Genomic DNA, 20,243 nt, shown 5'->3' with positions numbered 1-20,243 from the left:
TACCGCCGCCCCACCCGCCCAGAGGGAGGCCCAGGGAGCAGAGCCCTCCCAGCTAACCTACAGACCTGTGAGCATGAGAAAAAAAATGCATACTGCCATACATATTGAATCCTGGAGTTGCTTGTTACACAGCAACAGCTGACTGATACAAATGGAAAAGAGGTCCATGAGGGAAAGTTAAAAGGGTGATGGAAATATAACAGCTGAGAAGGTTACTAGTCTTAGGGATAAGATGAATTTTTAAGATGTGAAATGATTCTTCTGTAGAATAATGTTATGTCTGCTGATCCTTAAGACAAACCTAAGAGGAAAGCAGTGACAGTTTTATCCCCATTTTATAGATGAAGATATTGAGGTTCAAAGTGGTTGAAGGTGCAGTGGGTGAGCCTGGTCTGGGCCCCAAATCCCTGACTCCTGGGCCAGGCTCTTCCCGGCTGTGCTGCCTGCCTCTTTTGTGGGCCTGACTTAGAGCAGCCAATATGGCAGCAGAGCTTGGCACTTTGTGCAAATGAGGCCACCGTTGGGACCTTTCTTCTGACAGGTTGGGGAGGGAGGGCACCTCCCAGAGAAGGGGCAGCATTTGGTTGAGAGGGGGACAGGGGTGCCAACAAACAGGTGCCGTGTCCCACATGCTGAAAACTGGGGGGTCTGGGTGTCTTCTGTGTGAGCCATGGCTCTGCTGCCTACTGGTTTGCTCTCATGCTCCCCTCAAAAGGTCTGGCAACTGTGTGTCCCGGAAAGATACCTATGGAAGAAAAGTGTCAAGGCACCTACACTGAATACATTGATGGTCTTGCCTGGTGGTTGGGGTCTGGATTTTGACACACTTGAAGCCTCGGGGATTTTAAACAAGAGAGTCAGCAATCAAACCTTTGCAAAAGGCTGCAGTGGGGCTTCTGGCAGCTTGAGGGCCAGGCCACGTGACCCCATGTTGTAGATGCCATATCAGGGTACACACGAGCTGACTGGCATTCCTACTGACTGCTGGAGCTGTCCGTCAGCATGTTCTCATTACTTCAGGGGGTTCTGGTCTTGTTGAAGTTGGTTTACTTTCTGAGTTGTTTTTAATCCCTCTGTGTCCTCCTACTTCATGACCAGCTGACCACATCCATGGCACTTTGATTTTGACCTTGGCTGCTGCTGACTTTTACCCTCAGGCCCCTCCTGCTCCCTGACCCCCAGGCCCCCGTAGCCCTACACTCCCCTTTATACTGCAAGACCCTTCCTTTCCAGGGAGGGACCCAGCCTTCACAATTGCAGGGCTGTCCTTGGAGACCACAACCTCCAACCCCGAAATGGGGCAGAGCCCCCATGGATAGGGTGATGGGCTGAATAGTACCCCCCAAAATATCTCCATGTTTTAATCCGTGCAAACTATTAACTTCACACGGCAAAAAAGGATCTCAAGATGGGGAGACAGGCCTGGATTATCCAGGAGGACCCTAAACTCAATAACCTGTATCTTTGAGGGGGGAGAACCGACACAGAAGAGAAGGCAATATAACGATGGAGGCAGAGACTGAAGTGATGCAGCCATAAGCCAAGGAACACCAGGAGCCTCCAGAAGCTGAAGAGGCAGGAAGGGTCTCCCCCAGCACCTCCAGAGCATGTACAGCCCTGCCACACCTTGTTTCAGCTCAGTGAAATGGATTTTGGACTCTGGGCTCTAAGATTATTAGATAATAAGTTTCTGTAGTTTCAAGCCACCAAGTTTGTGCTGACTTGTTACAGCAGCCACAGGTAATGAACACAAATGGGAAAGCCAAGGATTCCAAATGAAATGACTGGACCCATGGCCTGGCATGGACCCTCAGCTGCTGCCTGACAGCGTCCTTATGACCCAGCCACTCCTGTCACCTGTGCGTGAAATGCACAGGCTCTCCACAAGAAGGTTTCCTGCTGCCTTGCTGGCAAGTGAGGTGGACTCTGCGGCCCCTGCCCCTCCCTGGTGCCCGCAACCCTGTAGCCCCCGATGCTGCATCTCATGTGCGCCCTGTTGAGAGCCCCAACTCCTGGCCAGGGTGCTTGCAGCCGTCACAACTGAAGGATTAGGAAGCAGGGGTTGGAGTTGGTGAGAGATGGGGTCCTGGGAGAGCAGCCACCATGGGCTCCATTTGCAACATGGCATGTCTGGCTTTGGCTGCTAGCTCCAAGGTCACCTCAAGTCCTGCAGCCAGGAGTAGCCAGGGCCCTGCCCTCCAGTACATCTGCTCCCCACCCCTGGGAGAGCAACTTGGGCAAAGGACACAGAGCCTTTGGCTTTTTTTTTTTTTTTTTTTTTGACTTCTTAAACCAAGGGCAAACATCAGGTGCTCTTTACAGCATGAAGGACCTGTACCTTTTGAAATAAACACATGCCAGCTACCCACCTGCTGGGAAAGCCCCACAGGCAGCGCTATTGTTCTGTGTCCTCCAGGTGATGCCCTGGGAAAGGTCACAGCTGCCTAAACCTTTAAAACCCCAGGTGGGACGAACATTCCCTGTGTGAGGATTTGGAGCTGCAGCAGCTCACAGTTGTGTTTTGTGTTTCTTAACACTTTGTGAATTTTTTTCTTAAAGCAGTGAAAGGAGAAAATTGCTACCGAAGAGTATCAATTCTTGATTCTTGGCGGAATTCCTGTTGTCTTTGTGAAAGTCAAGTTTCAGGTGAGTGTGCCTGGTGCCCCAAGGGCTGTGTGACCCGTGGCCTGTGGAAGGTGGGTACCAGGCCCTAAGCCCCGTGGAGTCCCTCTTGGTGACCGTGGCCACCCTGGGAAGAGCCCTGGCCAATCCCAGAGGGGAGGGCGGCTGGAGCAGGGAGGGCGGTGAGCTGGTGCCCCACCCACAGTGTCAGGGGCTTCCTAGGCTGGCGACCCTCACAGGGGCTCATCTGCTGGCAGGTGAGGAGTGAGAAAATCCAGCGCCTGTTACTTGGCGCTTGGTGTCTGGCTCTCTGCCTGCTGGTGAGAGGGCTCAGAGGCTCACCCTGGCCTGCTCGGCATAGCCCACAAAGAAAGACAGGGTTTACTCAGCCTTGGGCTCTACCAGCTCTGTGCAGCTGGACTCAGGGAGGCCAGAGTGCTGAGTCTGCCACCCTCAGGCCCACATGTGAACATTTCTCCTGATCCAGAATGAGGGGTGCCAGGCTGATGGGGGTGCTGCTCACCCTGGCTGGCCTGCTGCAGCAGGCCCTGTCCCTGAGAATAGCAGCCTTCAACATCCAGACTTTTGGGGAGACCAAGATGTCCAATGCTACCCTCTCCAACTACATTGTGCAGGTAAATCCAGGCTGGTCTGTCCTCAGGGTGGGGGAAGGGGAGGGCCCTCTAACAGGCCCTGGGAACCCTGGGCCAGTGGTCAGTCCTGAGGGTGATCGGCAGTGGTGGTGATCGGGGGAGGGGATTGAAAGCCTCTGGTCTCAGCCCACCTGTCTGTCAAGGGGACAGGTCCATGTCACTGCTGTGCCGTCCACCACGGCTGGAGGTGGTGGGATGTCTGGCACGTCCCAGGCAAGTCCCAGGCCAAGCCGTGACAGGAAGGTGTCTGGGAGGAGCAGGTCGGCCCTGTGACTCACAGCAGGCAGGCTTGGATGCCTCAGTCTCCACCCAGCCTGCCCCGCTTAGCAGTACTGTGGCCTTGTCCCCAGATCCTGAGTCGCTATGATATCGCCCTCGTCCAGGAGGTCAGAGACAACCACCTGACGGCCGTAGGGAGGCTGCTGGACAAACTCAACCAGTGGGTGACAGTGCGGTCCCGGGAGGCGTGGATGGGAGAGGGTATGCCACTTCAGCCAGGCCCCAGAGATAGGGATGTGGGCAGGAGCCCTGCTATAGATGTATATAGGTGGCAGGAGGGTCCCCACGGACTGCCCCCCACCCCGACCGGGACATTTGTTTCCTCAATCCAGGGATGACCCAAACACCTACCACTTTGTGGTCAGTGAGCCGCTGGGACGCAACAGCTATAAGGAGCGCTACCTCTTCCTGTTCAGGTAGATTGGGTCACCTCCTCAGAGGGTGCCGACAGGAGGCTGGGGTGTGGTCTAGAGAGCCTGTGAGCCCCTCCCCTCCGGGTTTGGGGGCGAGAACTGGGGCCGCAGAGCAGGGCTCTGAGCTGGCCTCACAGCCTGTGCAGAGGCAGGGGGACATGGCAGGAGCTCCGGGCCAGTGGGTCTGTGCAGTGCTAAGGCCGGGCCCCCTGCCCACCTGGACGTGGCAGAAAGTGACTTTACCAAGACAAGCTGGCACCCTGGCCCAAGGCTAACTGCCCTCTGGCCCGGCCTTCTGCAGACCCGACCAGGTTTCCGTGCTGGACAGCTACCAGTACGATGATGGCTGTGAGCCCTGTGGGAATGACAGCTTCAGCCGAGAGCCAGCTGTGGTCAAGTTCTCCTCCCCCTTCACACGTGAGTGCCCTGCCCAGCCCTTCCCAAGACACCTGGAAAGCTGTCTCGTGCTGCAGCCCACACTCTTTGTGCTTTGGTCTTACATTGGAATTACTTAGGAAAACGTCCACCCTCGAAGACTGGCTCATGTGTCCTCCACCACAGCCCGACTCCTGGCTGAGCCCAGCCCACACCGGCTCAGTATGACTCCTGTTTCCACAGAGATCAAGGAGTTTGCCATTGTTCCCCTGCATGCGGCCCCATCGGATGCGGTGGCTGAGATCGACTCTCTCTATGATGTCTACCTGGATGTCTGGCAGAAGTGGGACTTGGAGGTGAGGCAACCCCCATCCCCACCCCTAGCCTTGGGCTCTGGGGCCCCCCCTTCTGCCCCAGGCCAACCAGTGTGTGTCTCCTGGTAGGACATCATGTTGATGGGTGATTTCAATGCTGGCTGCAGCTACGTGACCCCCTCGCAGTGGTCATCCATCCGCCTGCGCAGGAGCCCCCCCTTCCAGTGGCTGATTCCTGACACTGCTGACACCACCGTTACATCCACGCACTGTGCCTACGACAGGTGAGCGGGGCCCGGGCCCACACTGAGCCCCCAGGCAGGGATGAGGGAGCCTCCATGACCAGCTTCAGAAATGGTTCCCAAGCCCTGTGACATGCACCCTCCTGAGCTTCACTCAGTCCACTTAGGAAATGGAATGAAAGGAGCAGCATTTCTTAGTTTGGGGGTGAAGCACATTTAGGGATAACACTCACTGTGGGGTATGTAGGTTGGTCAGTGGTGTGCAGTTTGGGGCCCAGGTTGCTCAGCTCAGAGTGTTGGGGTGACAGTGAGCCAGGACCCGACTGGCCCCATGGGAACATTTGAGAGCAGTTGGGGGACAGTGGAGCTGGGGGGACATGCTGGGACGAGGTGTAAGTGCACAGAGCTAGACAGTGGGCTGAAGGGGACCTTCTCTTGTGTCTGATGCTGCAGGATCGTGGTTGCAGGACCTCTGCTCCAAGATGCTGTGGTTCCCAACTCAGCTGCTCCCTTTGACTTCCAAGCTGCATACGGATTGAGTGACCAGATCGTAAGTGTCCTGGTCACGTAGCTCTAATAGGGGCCTGGGACACAGGAACATAGACCTGGACCCACTGCTTTTTTCATTGACTTGAAAGAGACACTTGTCTGTGGCCCTGGGTGCCTCTTGGTCTCCTTTTCCCAGGCCCAAATCCCGACTGGCCTCAGGAGCATGAGTGCAGAGTACTAGATGTCTGGGTGTCCCTGTGCTCATGGCTGTCTCCCCACAGGCCCTAGCCATCAGCGACCATTACCCGGTGGAGGTGATGCTGAAGAGAGCCTGACGCGTGAGTGGGGCCTGGCCAGCGACCTCCGCTCTGCAGCCTGTCGCCAAGAACTGAGATGACACAGCCAAAGGCTGGGGACAGAGTTTAGGAAACCAGTGCCTGGTCCTGAGTGCCCCTGCCCCTCCCCACCACCGTGGCAACTGGAATTAGAGGAAGGTAGGCTTTTCCTCACTGTACCCGCTTCCATTGTAAGCTTGGAGGTTGTGTCACCAGAGCACCCCACCTTCTCAGTCTGGACAAAAACTCTAAGAATACATTTTAAGTAAGAATACATTTTAAGTGAATAAAGCTCAAAAGCAGGTGTTCTCATCGGCAGCATCCAGTCCTTCCTGTGTCATCGTCCCCACCCACCCCCCCAACCCTGGGCAGGAGGACCTGGGGCTTTCACAGCTGTCAGTGTCGGTCCAGGGCCTTGATGAGCAGGTGGTTCAGGCGGCTGACCATGGGTCGGGGGTCATCGACGAGCCCCGCTGTGATCATGGCATTCTCGTAGATCTGAAAGGCAAGGCAGCACCTCGTTGTTTGTTACTGGGAGGGTGAGCGAGGCCTGATCCCAACCCAGGGACCTCAGAGAGAAGAACGGAGGAGAGAGCCTGACAGCCCCATGCCTCAGTTGACTCTTCGCATTCCTCCAGCAGACTCACCTGATCCACCAGCAGCTGGGCCAGGTCAGGCTCGCTATCTCTCAGCTGACTGAGCTTCTTGATGAGTGTGTGCCTGAACACAGAAACCACCCGAAGTTATTAGCTCAGGGCTGGGAGTGCACACACAGCCTCTAACTTGGTGCTCCAGTGACTTTTCTGAAATGGGGTTATCAGGACATGCAAAAAAGGGTAATAGGTCCAGCATAAAAAATGAAGCCCATAATGATCAATTATAGATTATATACCCAGAAAACCCAGCAAAAATTTTGATACTAAAATTGATTGATATAAAGGAAACACTACTAAGGTAAAGAAAGATGAGTTTAATATATGAAAAGACATATGTTGTAGTTCTTATAGTTCTTGGATGAGTGGACCATAAATAGAAGTGAAACTTTCCTTAGATTAATCCATGTTTAATAGGATTCCTTTAATCTAAAAAATCTAGTATAAAATTTATAAAGTAAACATGGAAGAGCAGTTAGAGGAGGAAGTCCCAGTTAAAACATAAAGCTCCAGTAATTAAACAGTTCTGGAAAATGAAAAGGTAACAGCTCAGTGCAACAAAGTGGACAATGTATATAAATGGCCCAATTCATATAGGAATTTCGTTAGTACCTCATAAAGACAGGATAACTGGGCCGCACCCAGGAAACAAGTTGGATTCCGACGTGATTAATTTCCAGAGAAATGTAAAAATTAAAAGCAAAGAAGTATAATACTAGAAGAAAACAGGGAAGAAGTATTTTATAATCTCGGAAGGGGAAAGCCTTTTTAAACAAAATACAAACCCAGAAGTCAGAAGAAAAGAATAACTGACTACAAAAAAAACATTTTCTGCACAGGAAAAAATACAATGGGAAACATACATCAAAATTATAAGGTATAATTTTAAGAGAATGGCAAAAATTGATGTTTGATAAAACTGAAGGCACTGGGGAAAGGTTCAGAGGACAGCAGGAGTATCTTTGGTCCCTGTCTGAGACGAGATGATTCCCTCCCCTCACAGGGCTGTTCAGAGTAGCAAACACTTTACAAAGCAAGGTAAGCACACTGCACAGCAAGTGTACCAGAGGAGGCCCCACACAGTGTCTCCGAAGATACGTGAGGAAACTGGGGATGGGGGGAGGCGGGGAGTTCACCATGAACTCCCTTAGTTCTTTAGAATTCTCAACCGAAAGAACATATCAACAAATTTTAAAGCAAATCTGTAAAATAAGAGTCTTTTGGCAACAGAAACGAGCACTCTGCACAGCTATCTTACAAAACTGCTTCTGTGTCAGAACTAGTTAAGGCAACGGGGTGTCCAGTCAGCGTCCATCTCTACTGGGGACTCACAGCTGGGAACTGTGCACCCATTACACAGGCCTGCACGCATTATGCCAACCTGCCAACTGGGACATCTCCTTGGAGAGGCGTCCAACGCTCTTTGTGGCCAGCCATGAGCCCAGATCTTTTCACCCAGTAATTGTTGCTAGTAATTTGGCTCAGAAACTGGAAAAGGCACTTCCCCCTACTCCCCAGTAGTTTTAAGTAAATTAATGGTTCTAAAGCAACATGGAAAAATATTTATAGGTGATGAATAAAAAAATTAGGCATGTACTATATAAAAAAACCAAAACCCACAATAAGACGAAAGTCCAAAAGAAAATATACCAAATAGGGTACAGTGACTGTGGTGGGGGTGAGACTATGGACTTTTCTAGCGTTTTTGGTAACTTGTCTATTTAACTTCATGTAAAAAACTACTGCTATATACAATTTCCAAAAAAGAAACTGTCTCCATATACAACAGTTAGAAAATGAAATTTCAAAATATCCAATAAAGACACATCAAATAACTATAAAAAATGTACAAGAACTCTAAAGAAAACATAAGTTTCCAAGAGATACTCATCTGAGAAGGCAGCACAGTTAACAGTCTGGGCAACAGGGTGTTCACATGGAATAAGATGAAACTAGAACCCCCCTTAGCCCCCAATCCCAGACAGGCCAGTTAGAGATGGGCTCAACCAACATGAAAGGGCAGAACTATACAGCTTTTAGAAGGACATGCAGGAGAAGAAACTCATGTCTGGAATAGATGCTTTTTGGGGTCCTAAGAAATCTCTAACAAATGTATATACATTTGATCACATTAAAATTAAGAAATTCTCTTTAAAGGACAGGTGAAAAGACAGAAAAGATATTTGCAACTGTTAAAGTATATATAAAGAACTACCAATCAATTTTTTTTTAAAGCCCAACAGAAAAAAGAACAGTAGCCTTCTAACTTGCAGGGACCTGGGTTCCCATGCTCTGCCCTCTGGAAGCAGTGGGCCTTACTCAGCCCAGCTGAGGATAAGGTGCTTTCACGCCTGGGCACACATCCCGGAGAAACACATGTGCAGCACCAGACGGGGGACAAGAATGTTCAGAGCAATGTGTTCCCAACATCCTCCAAATGGAAACTACCCAAATGTCTATCAAAATAGAATAAATAATTGTGCTGAGTAGATTCATACCCTGTGATTCAGCTGTGAACAAGAACAAACTATAGTCACCCCCACAGATGAATGCATCTGATCACACGCCGAGAGAAGAAACGAAGGCTTCAAAGGGAACCTGTGCACAGGGGTCCATTCACGTGAAGTTCAGAAACAGGCAGAACTGAGCTTGTGTGTAATGACGCACAAGTAGCCGAAAAACCATAAAGCACAGTGAGGAAGTGACTGACACAGAAATCAGGACTGTGGTTCTCCCTGGAGAGCGGGACAGAATTCAAGTGGGAGGAAAATAGGAGCGTCTGGGTGTCGGCAAGATTCAGTTTTGTTAAACGTCACATAGGTATAGTTTAATACAGTTCAATTACACGAGTGTTTATAAACATTTATCAAACTGTCCAAAAGCTTTATGCACTTTCTATGTGTTATAAATAAAAGAACACACACTCACATATAATTTTAAAAGATTACCTGGCAGGTCAGAAATGAGCATGCCCATCCCCTGGGCCCAAGAGGCCTGGAGCCGGCAGCCTTACCTGGGGTTGATCTCCAGCGTGGGCTGCAGCAGCTGAGCACGCTCCTCCTGGGTCTTGGCCAGCTGCTGCATGCGCAGGAAGTGCCGGGCGGCCCCCATCTCCAGCACCGTGATCATAGCAGGGTGGATGTCCAGCCGAAGAGTCACCTGCAAGCAAGGCCGGGGGTGACGGGCCCTGGCAGGGTCTTGACCAGGTATAAAGCTTCCCCAAATGACAAGACAGGAGAACGCAGGTCTCCAGGGACATACCCTCAACCAGCAGTGTTCCTCCCTCCCTCTCTCCCTCCCTCCCAATTGCCTGCTAACGAATCATACCCTGCTTGGGAACTCCCTCCTCTTCTACACTCCAAAGCTACCAATTTCTAACCTATCAGTTACCATCCAAGGTCCATCTTGCCTGGTGTTATCTGCACTTCTCTGCTTCACAGGGTCCACTTCCAGGTCCTACAGCAACTGTCTGAAGACCCGCCAGGACTGGCCACCCCATTTCCCCTAGCCCAGCCTCTTGCTCAATCTTGTGTCCGTCTTTACTGCAGACGGTGCTCTCACCCACCCACTCCCTGTGGCTCCCTCTGGCCTTTATTTCATCAAATACACCTTTTCTCACCGAGCCCCGAGGCTTCAGGCCTCCTGACTTACGCCAGAGACTCTCCTGGGCCTGCTGGGCCCATGGCTGCCCCCTTCCCGGCAGCACAGTAAGGATCCAGCTCCACGACTTCCTGACCTGCGGAAGCGCTCTGCCTGTTTCCTTCATAGGATACGGACGAGAATTCTACCTACCTCCTAGGCCACCTTAAATGAGTCACCGCTGTAAAGCATGGACATATGTGTGTTACATAGAGAAACCCCAGCCACACGCCTTGCTCCCTGCCAGGAAGCCCTCGCCTCCCTCAGAGACCCACTGCTACCTCCCATGGAGCCCCCAGGTCTGCCCTCCTCCGCTCTTCGCCTTCCCTACCCTGCACACCTGCCTGTCCCTTTGGGGCCACTCCTGAACATGTCCCTCAGCCAGTGACACCTGTTCCCTGGTGACTGTCTTCTCTTGCAGCTCAGAGCTGGATCAGTGGGTTCCTAGCTCATTAAAGCCTACCCAGAACCCCCACTGAGAACCCAAGCTGGACCATACGCCCTTGTGTCCTCAGCCACTGCAGCTCCTCTAGGCCTGGACGAGGATGGCCCTGGGGAGGCCAACTGGGGACACCTCTTCTCTGCTTCTGCCTGCCCACCAGGCCCTCAGCAGCTCACCTTCCACTTTCTTCATTCCAACTGCTCTACAAAGTGGAGGCGAAGCCAAGCTTGCCCGCCCGACCTCAGCAACTCCCCGGGCACATGTGGCTACGTGCTCACGAGCGCGCACACATGCAGGAGTGGCAGCAACCAGAGCCGGCAGGCTGGCCAGCTGTGCAGTCACCAAGGGCCATGGTGGCTGGGTGGTGGCCCGTCTTTGGGAGGCCTCACCTTCACGTTGGTGACACGGGACCCTAGCGCGTTTCTCATCCAGGCCATCAGGTCCTCTGTCTCCTTCTCTGACAGACGGTCGCCAGCTACAGGAGAGCAGAAGGGTGAGCTTGGAGGCCGTCTCCACAACTCCCTCCCCATAGGCTCCCAGCGGCAGGCTCCCTCCACCCTGCCAGCCACTGGCACAACAACAGAAGCTACCAGAACACTCTTCATCTAAAATTAAGCAGATAAATTTGGACCCCAGAAAGGACACTTTTGACTGCCTGAGGCCCATATAATTTTGTTAGGGCTTTAAAATGTCTGATTCTCTTAAGCTTTATCAATCTTAGGAAGGCAAGCTGTGAAAAGAAAACCCCATATAGACCCACTGTTGCAGAACGAAGAGGCCGTGTAGCAAACAGTGCCAGCTCCTCGGGCCTGCCTGGCCTCACCTGCACCCCAGGCCACCATCCACACCTGTGCCCAGAGAGAAGGGAAGCAAGCCGACCTGGGGAGCTGTCCTCAAACTTCTCCTCCTTGTAGTGGTCAACAACGATGTCTGTTTCCACAGACATCAGCTTCTTCTTGTCAAACTCACGAAGGTGGAGCAAGGTCAGCTCATCAAACTGCTCGTAGCAGAAGAGAACCTGTGAGGACCCGAAATGGCTTCCATCAGGCCTGGGGAACCCTCTGCCCGTGACAGGAGAGGGACACGGAGCAGGGGCTGGGGCTGCGGGCTGGGCCCAGCATCTGAGGGCCATGCAGGGGGTGCTGGGGTTCCTGGGCCTTGTGGACGCAGTGGTTTACAGATGGCTGTCAGGGAGGCTCTGGCTATATCTTAGAAGCAGTGATGCTATTTATAGAGAAATCCCTGTGTCACCTCCTAGAAAGACCCAAACTAGTAGGCAGGCTTCGGCCCGGCCTCTGTGACCCTGGATGCTGACTCTCACTGCTCCACTCTCCCGAATCGTGGGCACATTCAGCCATTCCCCAGTGAGCATGGGGACCCTCCTTCAGTGCTCAGACCCCCTCGCCCTCTGACCTGGCCCCAAGGGAAGGACAAGTGCAGGGAGGCCCGGTAGGGGCCAAACCTGCCCCTTGGCTCACCCACCTCTGTGTTTTTCCACTTCATGGCCTCATAGTAGGGCGAGTGCTCCGCCAGGTGGCGGTTGGGGGCGCACAGGTAGTAGATACTGCGGGTGCCGGCCTGCATGCGGCTGGCATAGTCTGGGAGGCTGGTCAGCTGCCCAGCAGGCAGTGCCGACGACTCGTACCGCAGCAGCTTTGCGATATCCTCCTGTAGACAGACAGAGGCCAGGTCACTGCTCATTCCAGGTCCTGGCTCTGAAAGCCTCCCGACAGCGGGGCACAGACTTCGGGAGCCTTCAGCTAAGGGAGGAAAGGCTCTGGCTGGCCTCACACCCACCTGGTGACTGTGTCCTGCAGCCAAGGCAGCTCCTTTGGGAGCCTGGCCCAGGTACGGCGCCCTGGGCTGGCTCGGGCCCTGGGGAGCTCTGAGGGACTCCAGTGCTGTCCATTGGGCCCCATGTCAGAAGTTCAGGGGACCTCGGAGAGCACGTTCCACCACAGGTGGCCCAGGGCCTTGCTGAGAGGACCTTTCCAGGTGAGCTGCAAAAACGGTCCCAGGAGTGGCTAGGCCCTGTCCGTGGCAGAGCCCACTCTGGACCCAGCATCTTCCCTCTGTCTCGAGTCACAGACCCTGGCTCTTGCCAAGCAGGGGACACGGGTGTGAAGTACACACTTCCCAGCCCTCCTCACAGCCAGGGGACGAGTCCTGGCCCAGGGGGTACAAGCCTAAGTGGGGTGTGTGACTTGGAGAACAGGCCCTGAAAGGAGGGGCTTGTCCATCTGCTCCTGTCGGCTGAGATGCTGGTGGCATCTAGACTCCATGAGGGAGTCGCCTGTAAGGACAGAAGCAGCAACAGGCTGGGGTCCAGCTCCCTGACACACCAGCCTGGACGTGACCTGACAGTAAACTGCCTCGTCTATGCCACCGACTCATCTCCAACAACCCACAGTGCCCAGAGGAGAGGTCCAGATGAGAGAGTGATGTGGTGGGGATGAAAGGGGGACAAACAGGCAAAACCAGGGATCTGGGAGCCCACCCGGCGAGCCAGGCTCTAGGTTCATAGGTTAAGCTCATGCTCTTGTGCATGTTACAGATCCTCATTAACTGAGTAAGGGACTTCCCTGGTGGCGCAGTGGTTAAGAATCCGCCTGCCAACGCAGGGGACACAGGTTCAAGCCCTGGTCCGGGAAGATCCCACGTGCCGCGGAGCAACTAAGCCCGTGCACCACAACTACTGAGCCTACTTTCTACAGCCCGCATGCCACAACTACTGAAGCCCGTGTGCCTAGAGCCCGTGACCTGCAACGAGGAGCCACCACAACGAGAAGCCGGTGTACCACAACGAAGAGTAGCTCCCGCCTGCCACAACTAGAGAAAAGTCCGCGTGCAGCAACGAAGACCCAAATCAGCCAAAAAATAAATAACTTTATTTATTTATTTAAAAAAACCCTGAGTCAGTCAGTGTTTATAAAGCACTCAGAAAAGCCTCTGGCACCACCTGGGTCCCGCTACCTACAAACACAGAGAGGAATGAGTGGAGAGTCCGAGCAGGCAGCACTTGGAGCCACTGGAGTCCTTGTGCCAACAACCGGGGTTAGGAGGGCCCAGGGTGATGAGGGCCTGGGGGGAGCAGGCTGGTAGCCGCAGCGCCCAGGCCCCATCCCACTCTCCCTCATGGCCTGCAGAACAAACCCTGGGACCCCAGATGGTTGGTCACCCTCCTTCCCTGCTGCTGTTCTGGAGCAAAAGATGAAACCCCGGCGCTAAGAGTGACTAATGGGGACATGTGTCTTTTGGGAGTGATGGAAATGTTCCAGAACCAGATGGTGGTGGACGTACAACCTGTGAAGGTACTAAATGAACTGTTCACTTTAAGAGAGTGAATTTTATTGTATGGGAACTCTATCACAACTTAAAAGTGGCCAATAAATGTTTATGGAACAATCTCATCATTTTTAAGTAACTGCGCAATTAACCCAGTGGCACAGTGTTGATGGATTTCTACCGATCACATGATGAACTGCCCTGACTACACACACCTCACCTGCCCTCCCCACCCCCTGAACCAGGCACCTCTCCTGTCCTGACTTCCGTGACCTTCCCAAGCCCCCCAGGCCCTTGGGGGAAGAGACACTAAATGCCCACTCCCCTCAAATGAGGGCACTGGAGGAGCTGGACATGTGCTCAAGTGCACGCCAGGCCTGCTGGGACCACCTGCGGAGTCCAGAGGCCAAAGGCTGCACTTTCTGACCCCTGGGAGTGGTTACTGGGGTGCCTGGCTATGCCATCATCACGTCCTGGGAAGCTCAGGTTTCTGATCTCCAGCAGCTTCCTCCACAGCCCAAGGCAGCCCAGAGAAAGGCCCAGAAACCCAGACGCTACCTTGACCTCCTGCTCAGCCGTGGTCACGATGCCCTCCCTCATGAACAAGCCGTAATCTTCAAAAAACTTGGCATATTTCTCAGGATGTTTTTTACTCTGGTCAATGAAGAATTTTATTAGCCTCTGCTGTAGAACGCCCTGGAGTTTCCTATGAACAGAAAAGCATTTATCACAAAAGAGCAACTTTCACGAAACACAAACAGCCAGAAGGATATGAAAAAACGTTCAATCCCACTAATAATCAGAGAAGTGAAGACAACATACCAGAAAGTTACCCTTGGCTAACACCAGTTAAGGAGACATGCGCCCCCCAGAGTCAGGGATGCTAGCTGACACCCCCCCTGCAACCTTGTGGACAGTGACAAAACTATGGTTCTGAGATTACACCTTCATGAGTCACCAAGATTTATGGACCAGGAATTTCACTGTAGCACATAAAATAGAAAACAATTATGGGACTTTGCTGGTGGCGCAGTGGTTAAGAATCCGCCTGCCAATGCAGAGGACACGGGTCCGAGCCCTGGTCCGGGAAGATCCCACGTGCCCTGGAGCAACTAAGCCCGTGCGCCACAATTACCGAGCCTGTGCTCTAGAGCCTGCAAGCCACGACTACTGAGCCCACATGCCACAACTACTGAAGCCCACGTGCCCAGAGCCTGGGCTCTGCAACAAGAGAAGCCACTGCAATAAGAAGCTTGTGCACCGCAACTAAGAGTAGCCCCCACTCACCACAACTAGAGAAAGCCCGCGCACAGCCAAAAATAAATAAATAAAGCTCTGAAGCAAGTTTAATTACAGAAAAGAAAACAATTATGAACAAGCTCAGTGTTCAACTGCAGAGAACAGGTTGAAATGAATGATGGAAAGCTACACGGCCATTAAAGATCAACATCCTCTAATGATATGATCCTTAAAAACATGAGAAAGTGCCTGGGTTGAAAGAAAAACTAGAAAAATCCCAATATGGATAAATTACAGGGTACATATATAAGTATGCAAAGACTATACATACTACTTGCTGTGCATTATATTTTTCATAATTAGGATCAATGCTGTATAAACTTGGATTTATACTGGATATACTATATGTGCACTACAGTTTTAAAAAATTGGGATCTTGTGTATTAGGGTGTTTACCAGAGCACTACATAAAATTGTGAGCAACACTATTAGTGGTATTAGGGAGTATTTTTTTTAATTTCCTTAATATTCTGCTTTTCCTAAAGGTGAAATTACCATTTGTTTCCTTAATAATCCAGGGTAGGGGAACAATAATGTTTAACGTTCATTTAAGCTTATCCTCTTCCACTCCCATCCTGAATAACTCAGTCCTTCAGCCAAGGGGCAGCACCTGCATCTGTGGTGGGGCAGCCACAGCAGCCAGGATGAAACGAAGAGGGTGTCCATGCAGGGTGAGGGTTGGAGGAGCCTGGTGTGGAGTGTCAGAGCCCAAGGACCCCAGAAGAGGACATCCAGACTGGGCACAGCGAGCAGCTGGCAGAATGGCTGACAGACACCCCCTTAGCCCATCGTGTGGCATCAGAGCCCAAGCAGGTGAAGGAGCAGGGAGCTGGTGGGGCAGGGGGGCAGCAGCGATGGCAGACTGGTAACATGAAGGGGACTGGTCAGAGGTAAACACATTAGGGATAACCAGAGGCAGATTCCTCACTGTCAAGGGAAGCAAAGGCCAAGACCACAGCAGTGCTGGTTGGTATTGGGTGAACTCAATACAGAAGTGCTCAAAGCACAATAGGAATAGGTCAAAGGGCAAAGGAGTCAGCCTGAGTAGGTTCCTGCTAAATCAGGGACAGTTTGGGCATCAAAATAAACAATGACAGTAACAGATTATAGCCCTTGAATAAAACAGGAAGTCAAGTCATGCAAATCAGTTATACAGATATTAAGAAAAGCACATGCATATTGTAAGAAATGAACACACAGCTGCCAAATACCACCCCATTACATAACATCATTACTAATTACAGAGGAAAAAAGAGTAACCACGTGAGCAGGCTGGCAGACACCCCCTTAATCAAGTGTCAACATGAACATCACCAGTAAGGGGACAACTCAAAGTCGCACACCACCTGACAGGATGCATCACTTTGCGCTACGCCTGCACCTAAGCACGAGGGAGCATCACGATCCGTGCAGAGGGCCGTTCTACGGAATCACTGGCCTGACATCTTCAGAAGCATCCAAGTCTTGAAAGTCGGGGAGACTGGAATTCGGCCAACCTCCAGGAGACTGGAGAAACATGACAACTAAAGGCTTGTGTGACTCTGGACTGGACCCTCCTACTCTAGAGGACGTGACGGGCACAAGTGTGCAACGTGGAATGGTGTGAGGATGAGACGTGGCAGCTGCACCAGGTCAACTCCAACTGACGGCTGTGCTGGCTAGGAGGAGACTGTCCTTGTTCTCTGGAAACACACCCTGAGATAACTGGGGACGATGGGCATAGAGTGGACAACTTACTCTCCCAGGTTCAGGGGAAAAATGTACTTTGCATCAAGTTTCTACTTTTTCTTTCAGTTTCTTTAAAAAACTTCATTTAAGTCTGACTCTGCTGGTCAAGATGAGTGCTCAGACTGACAACCTAGCCCTGGAAAACCACCAGCAGTGACCAAGTGGCCGGACACACCCCCGCCTACAGCCTTGCATCCTGCCAGCGTCTGGGTCAGCCCAGTCCCAGCTGCTGGGGGCAGAGCACATGCCTGAGATCAGAAAACGTGGGTTCAAATACAGGTTCACTCACTGTCGGGTGTGACCTCCCTGTAATTCAGTTTCCACAACTATGACATGGAGACCTAGTGGCTCCCACCTGCAAGGATGACACAGGCTGCACAGGAAGGGCTTGGTACAGTCTGGGTGAGAATAAATGCTCAGTAAATAGCAGCTACTGCTATGATCAGGATGGGGGAGGAGAAATTCGGCCACCCTAGCTCACGAGGATTCCAAGAGCGATGTCTCCAAAAGAAAGTTCAGTGCCCACCCCTTGTCTCCTTCACACCATTAGTGACCTTCCTGGACTGAGGTCAGACGTTCTCCTGGCTCTGGGGCCGTCCTTTGCCTCGTCCACCCAGAAACAGCCCTGCATGGAACTTCCCCTGCCACGGCTACCCCAGGATTGAGTGATAGGGATTGGCCAAGGGAGGGAACATCTCCTGGAACTGGCAGCAATTCTCCTCAATGTCAGTCTCCAAACCCCTCTTACAAAAAAGCGTGAAATAAAAGATGGGGCAAAGCACACGTGACCTGTTCATATTCTCCAGGCCCATAGCTCCCTTGGGCACCTTCAGCTCCACCCTCTGCTCTCAGCAGCTTCAAGCCCGCCTGGGCCTTCCGTGGCAAAGGCAAACCCGGTGAGGTGCCCACTGTGTCCTGCGGCTGCTCACCTGATCAGCGCGCTCTCCTGGAGGAGCTCCCGGCTGAGGTTCAGGGGGATGTCCTCGCTGTCCACCACACCTGTGAGACACAGGCCGAGTGTAGATAAGAAGGGAGGACACTCGGGGGCTTCTCCCCCCAAAGTCCCTTGTCTTCCTAGAATTCAGGCAGAGCCCAGGTCACAACCATGGGGGTCGGAAGGAAAGCAAGCAAGGCCGGCGAGCCTTTGCCGGGACAGTTTCTACGATTTCAGCATCAGTTGGACCCTCTTTCAACACTACCTCCTGGGTTTTCTGTTCAAAATCATAACATATCATGGATAAATCAACCAAGACTAGTGTTTGAAGACAGGAAGCTCCCTGGGAGGTGCCACGCTGTGAGGACTCGGCTCACCAGCCAGCAGCTGTGGTGACTCGCCCTGACCCCGCACTCATCAAAGATGAGCCCTTTCTGAAAAAAAAAAAAGATGAGCCCTTTCTGATGGTGTTGGCATCTGGAGCAGGCAGCCTGCTCCTGGGCCTCAGCCCACACGGCTGGGCACAGACACTGGCACCGAACCTCGAATGAAGCGCAGCCACGTGGGCAGGATGTTGGTGGCCTTGGTCTGGATGAGGACCTTGCGGCTGTACAGCGAGACACTGGAGCCCAGCTCCCGGCTCATGTCAAACATGGTTGGTTTCTGGAGGCAAGGAAAGGGCAGCGTCAGATGGCAAAAGCAGAAATCCGCGGCAGCCCTGCCAGGAGGCAGAGCCTGCATGGTCACGGGGAACCCCTTCCTAAGGCTACCTGGGCTGGGAGATTTGAGGCAGATGTGCGGTGTCCTGCCTGTGTCTGTCTGTTTAAAAGCCCAGAGGGGCCCGGGGAGGCCCCTCCCACCATGGCTCCAGGTGGAGTGGGGGGGTCCTCTCTGGGCAGCTGCCGCCCTCCCCATAAAAACAGTGACTTACATGTCCCTGCGAACAGAGCCAAACCTGCTAGGGATCAGGGGTCAGCAAACTAGAGCGCACAGGCCAAATCACCTGTTTGTATAGTTTAGAATGGCTTTTCCATTTTTAAATGGTTGAGGAAAAAGGCAAAAAAGGACATTTCATGGTATGTGAAAAATACATGAAATCCAAATTCCCGTGTCTACAGTTTTTGGAACCCAGCCACACACGCCCATCTGAGCCTCCGCCACAGGGGCAGAGTCCTTGGTGGTACGAGGCTGCAAAGCCAAAGTGGCCGCTGTCTGCCAACCCTGCTCTAAACCAGCGCCTCCCACGCTGCCGTCTGCACACACATCATGTTGGGATCTTGTTAAGGTGGGAATTGACTTGGGGGGTCCTGGGCCCAAGGCTCTGCACTCCTAATGGGCCCAGGGGAGGCTGGGGCTGCTGGTCTGCAGAGCACACTCAGCGGGAGGGTAGAAGAGCTCTTTCCAAGATGGGTAACAGGCGCAGGGCTCTAGTCAGTTAAAGCCAGGAAAGCTGGGTTCAACCCAAGCAGGTTTCCCGGCTGCAGGATTTGGTGGGGCCTTCACGGTGCTGCCCGAAGCCATGCGGAAGTAGGGAGAGCGCGCTGCATGGAGACAGGACGCCCACACCTGTCCACAAAGCCCAGGCCTGCCAGGCCAAACATCTCTCTGTTCAGCACCCCTCACTTCACCTTCTGTTCACCCGTCCAGACGTATAGGATTTTCTTTCATCCTAATGCTAAGGAAATTTTTGTGATGTCTGTGCTGAGCTGTCACCGTTCAGGGGAAGTGCTGCTGGTGTGTAAACCCAGGGAGCAGTGGACAAACCCCTGGCAGCTCGCAGGGCAGGCCTGCACCCGGCTCACCGTTTCCGGCACGTAGAAGAGGCTGCGGATGTTGAGAGGTGCGTCCGTCTTGTAGTGCAGGGTGTAGCGGGGCTTGTCATGGGCCTGAGCGATGTAGCGGTAGAAGTCCTCATGCTGACCCTCGCCCACATCCTTGGGGTCCATCATCCAGATGGCCTGGAAATGGAATGAACAGGGATGTTATGTTTCAGACGCAACCTCCCAACAACGTGTGGGGCTGACCTGGTGGAGTTCGCGGGGCCCGGGTGCTGGCAAAGGAGCCCTCAGCTCCTGAGGGTCGGCCTCCCGGGCCCTCTGTCTCCAGCCCCACCCTCTCCAGCGCTGGACAGAGAGACACACACAAAGGGCTCTGGGAACAAGTGCCCTGTCCCCAGCACAGTGTCAGTCAGGAAGAGCAAAGCAAGAGGCAGGGTCTGGACGAGCCTGCACGACGTCACGACACTAGCCACCAACAGGTGAGCAGCTCGAGTAACACGGTTGAGCCACGTGCTGGACAGTTACTGAGCCGTGAAAAGGAACAGAGCACTGATACACCCTACAACCAGCATAAGCCCTGAAAACACAGTAAGAAGCTGGACACACAAGGCCACACAGTAGTCGACTCCATTTTTATGAAACACCCAGAATAAGCCAATCCAGAAAGTGGACTGGTTGCCAGGGGCCAGGGGCGGGGAGTGGGAGTGACTGCTGATGGACGTGGGGTCTCTTTCTGGGGGTGAAGTGTTCTGGAACCGACCAT

The 20,243-nt window shown here is 52.9% G+C and overlaps 2 protein-coding genes across 2 annotated transcripts in view; one reads left to right on the top strand and one right to left on the bottom strand.

Annotated features, from left to right (window-relative positions):
• The first annotated feature begins 3,110 nt into the window (after positions 1-3,110).
• On the top strand, positions 3,111-5,722 carry DNASE1 (deoxyribonuclease 1). Its single transcript, XM_065892028.1, has 8 exons — positions 3,111-3,257; positions 3,626-3,714; positions 3,887-3,970; positions 4,269-4,384; positions 4,586-4,698; positions 4,786-4,940; positions 5,352-5,448; positions 5,669-5,722. Exons 1-8 carry the CDS (start codon positions 3,111-3,113, stop codon positions 5,720-5,722), a joined length of 855 nt encoding a protein of 284 aa, XP_065748100.1.
• A 396-nt stretch (positions 5,723-6,118) lies between these two features.
• The window catches only part of TRAP1 (TNF receptor associated protein 1), a 44,311-nt gene continuing 30,186 nt past the window's right edge, over positions 6,119-20,243 (bottom strand). The window contains exons 9-18 of the mRNA XM_065891863.1: positions 19,505-19,660; positions 18,245-18,365; positions 17,698-17,767; positions 14,300-14,447; positions 11,939-12,124; positions 11,336-11,474; positions 10,846-10,931; positions 9,389-9,534; positions 6,370-6,442; positions 6,119-6,220 (exon numbers count right to left, since the gene is read on the bottom strand). Coding sequence (XP_065747935.1) covers positions 6,119-6,220; positions 6,370-6,442; positions 9,389-9,534; positions 10,846-10,931; positions 11,336-11,474; positions 11,939-12,124; positions 14,300-14,447; positions 17,698-17,767; positions 18,245-18,365; positions 19,505-19,660 — 1,227 coding nt within the window. The remainder of the gene's footprint in view (positions 6,221-6,369; positions 6,443-9,388; positions 9,535-10,845; positions 10,932-11,335; positions 11,475-11,938; positions 12,125-14,299; positions 14,448-17,697; positions 17,768-18,244; positions 18,366-19,504; positions 19,661-20,243) is intronic.

Source organism: Phocoena phocoena, chromosome 15 (genome assembly GCF_963924675.1).
Source record: "Phocoena phocoena chromosome 15, mPhoPho1.1, whole genome shotgun sequence".
NCBI classification, from domain to species: domain Eukaryota; kingdom Metazoa; phylum Chordata; class Mammalia; order Artiodactyla; family Phocoenidae; genus Phocoena; species Phocoena phocoena.
The sequence above is the reverse complement of the archived record's forward strand: the minus strand, read 5'-3'. Positions and strand labels throughout refer to the sequence as shown.

Coding starts and splice junctions, on each gene's coding strand:
- DNASE1 (XM_065892028.1), top strand. CDS start 3,111: ATGAGGGGTGCCAGGCTGATGGGGGTGCTGCTCACCCTGGCTGGCCTG. Junction 3,715..3,886: donor CTGCTGGACAAACTCAACCA/GTGGGTGACAGT, acceptor TCCTCAATCCAG/GGATGACCCAAACACCTACC. Junction 3,971..4,268: donor CGCTACCTCTTCCTGTTCAG/GTAGATTGGGTC, acceptor GGCCTTCTGCAG/ACCCGACCAGGTTTCCGTGC.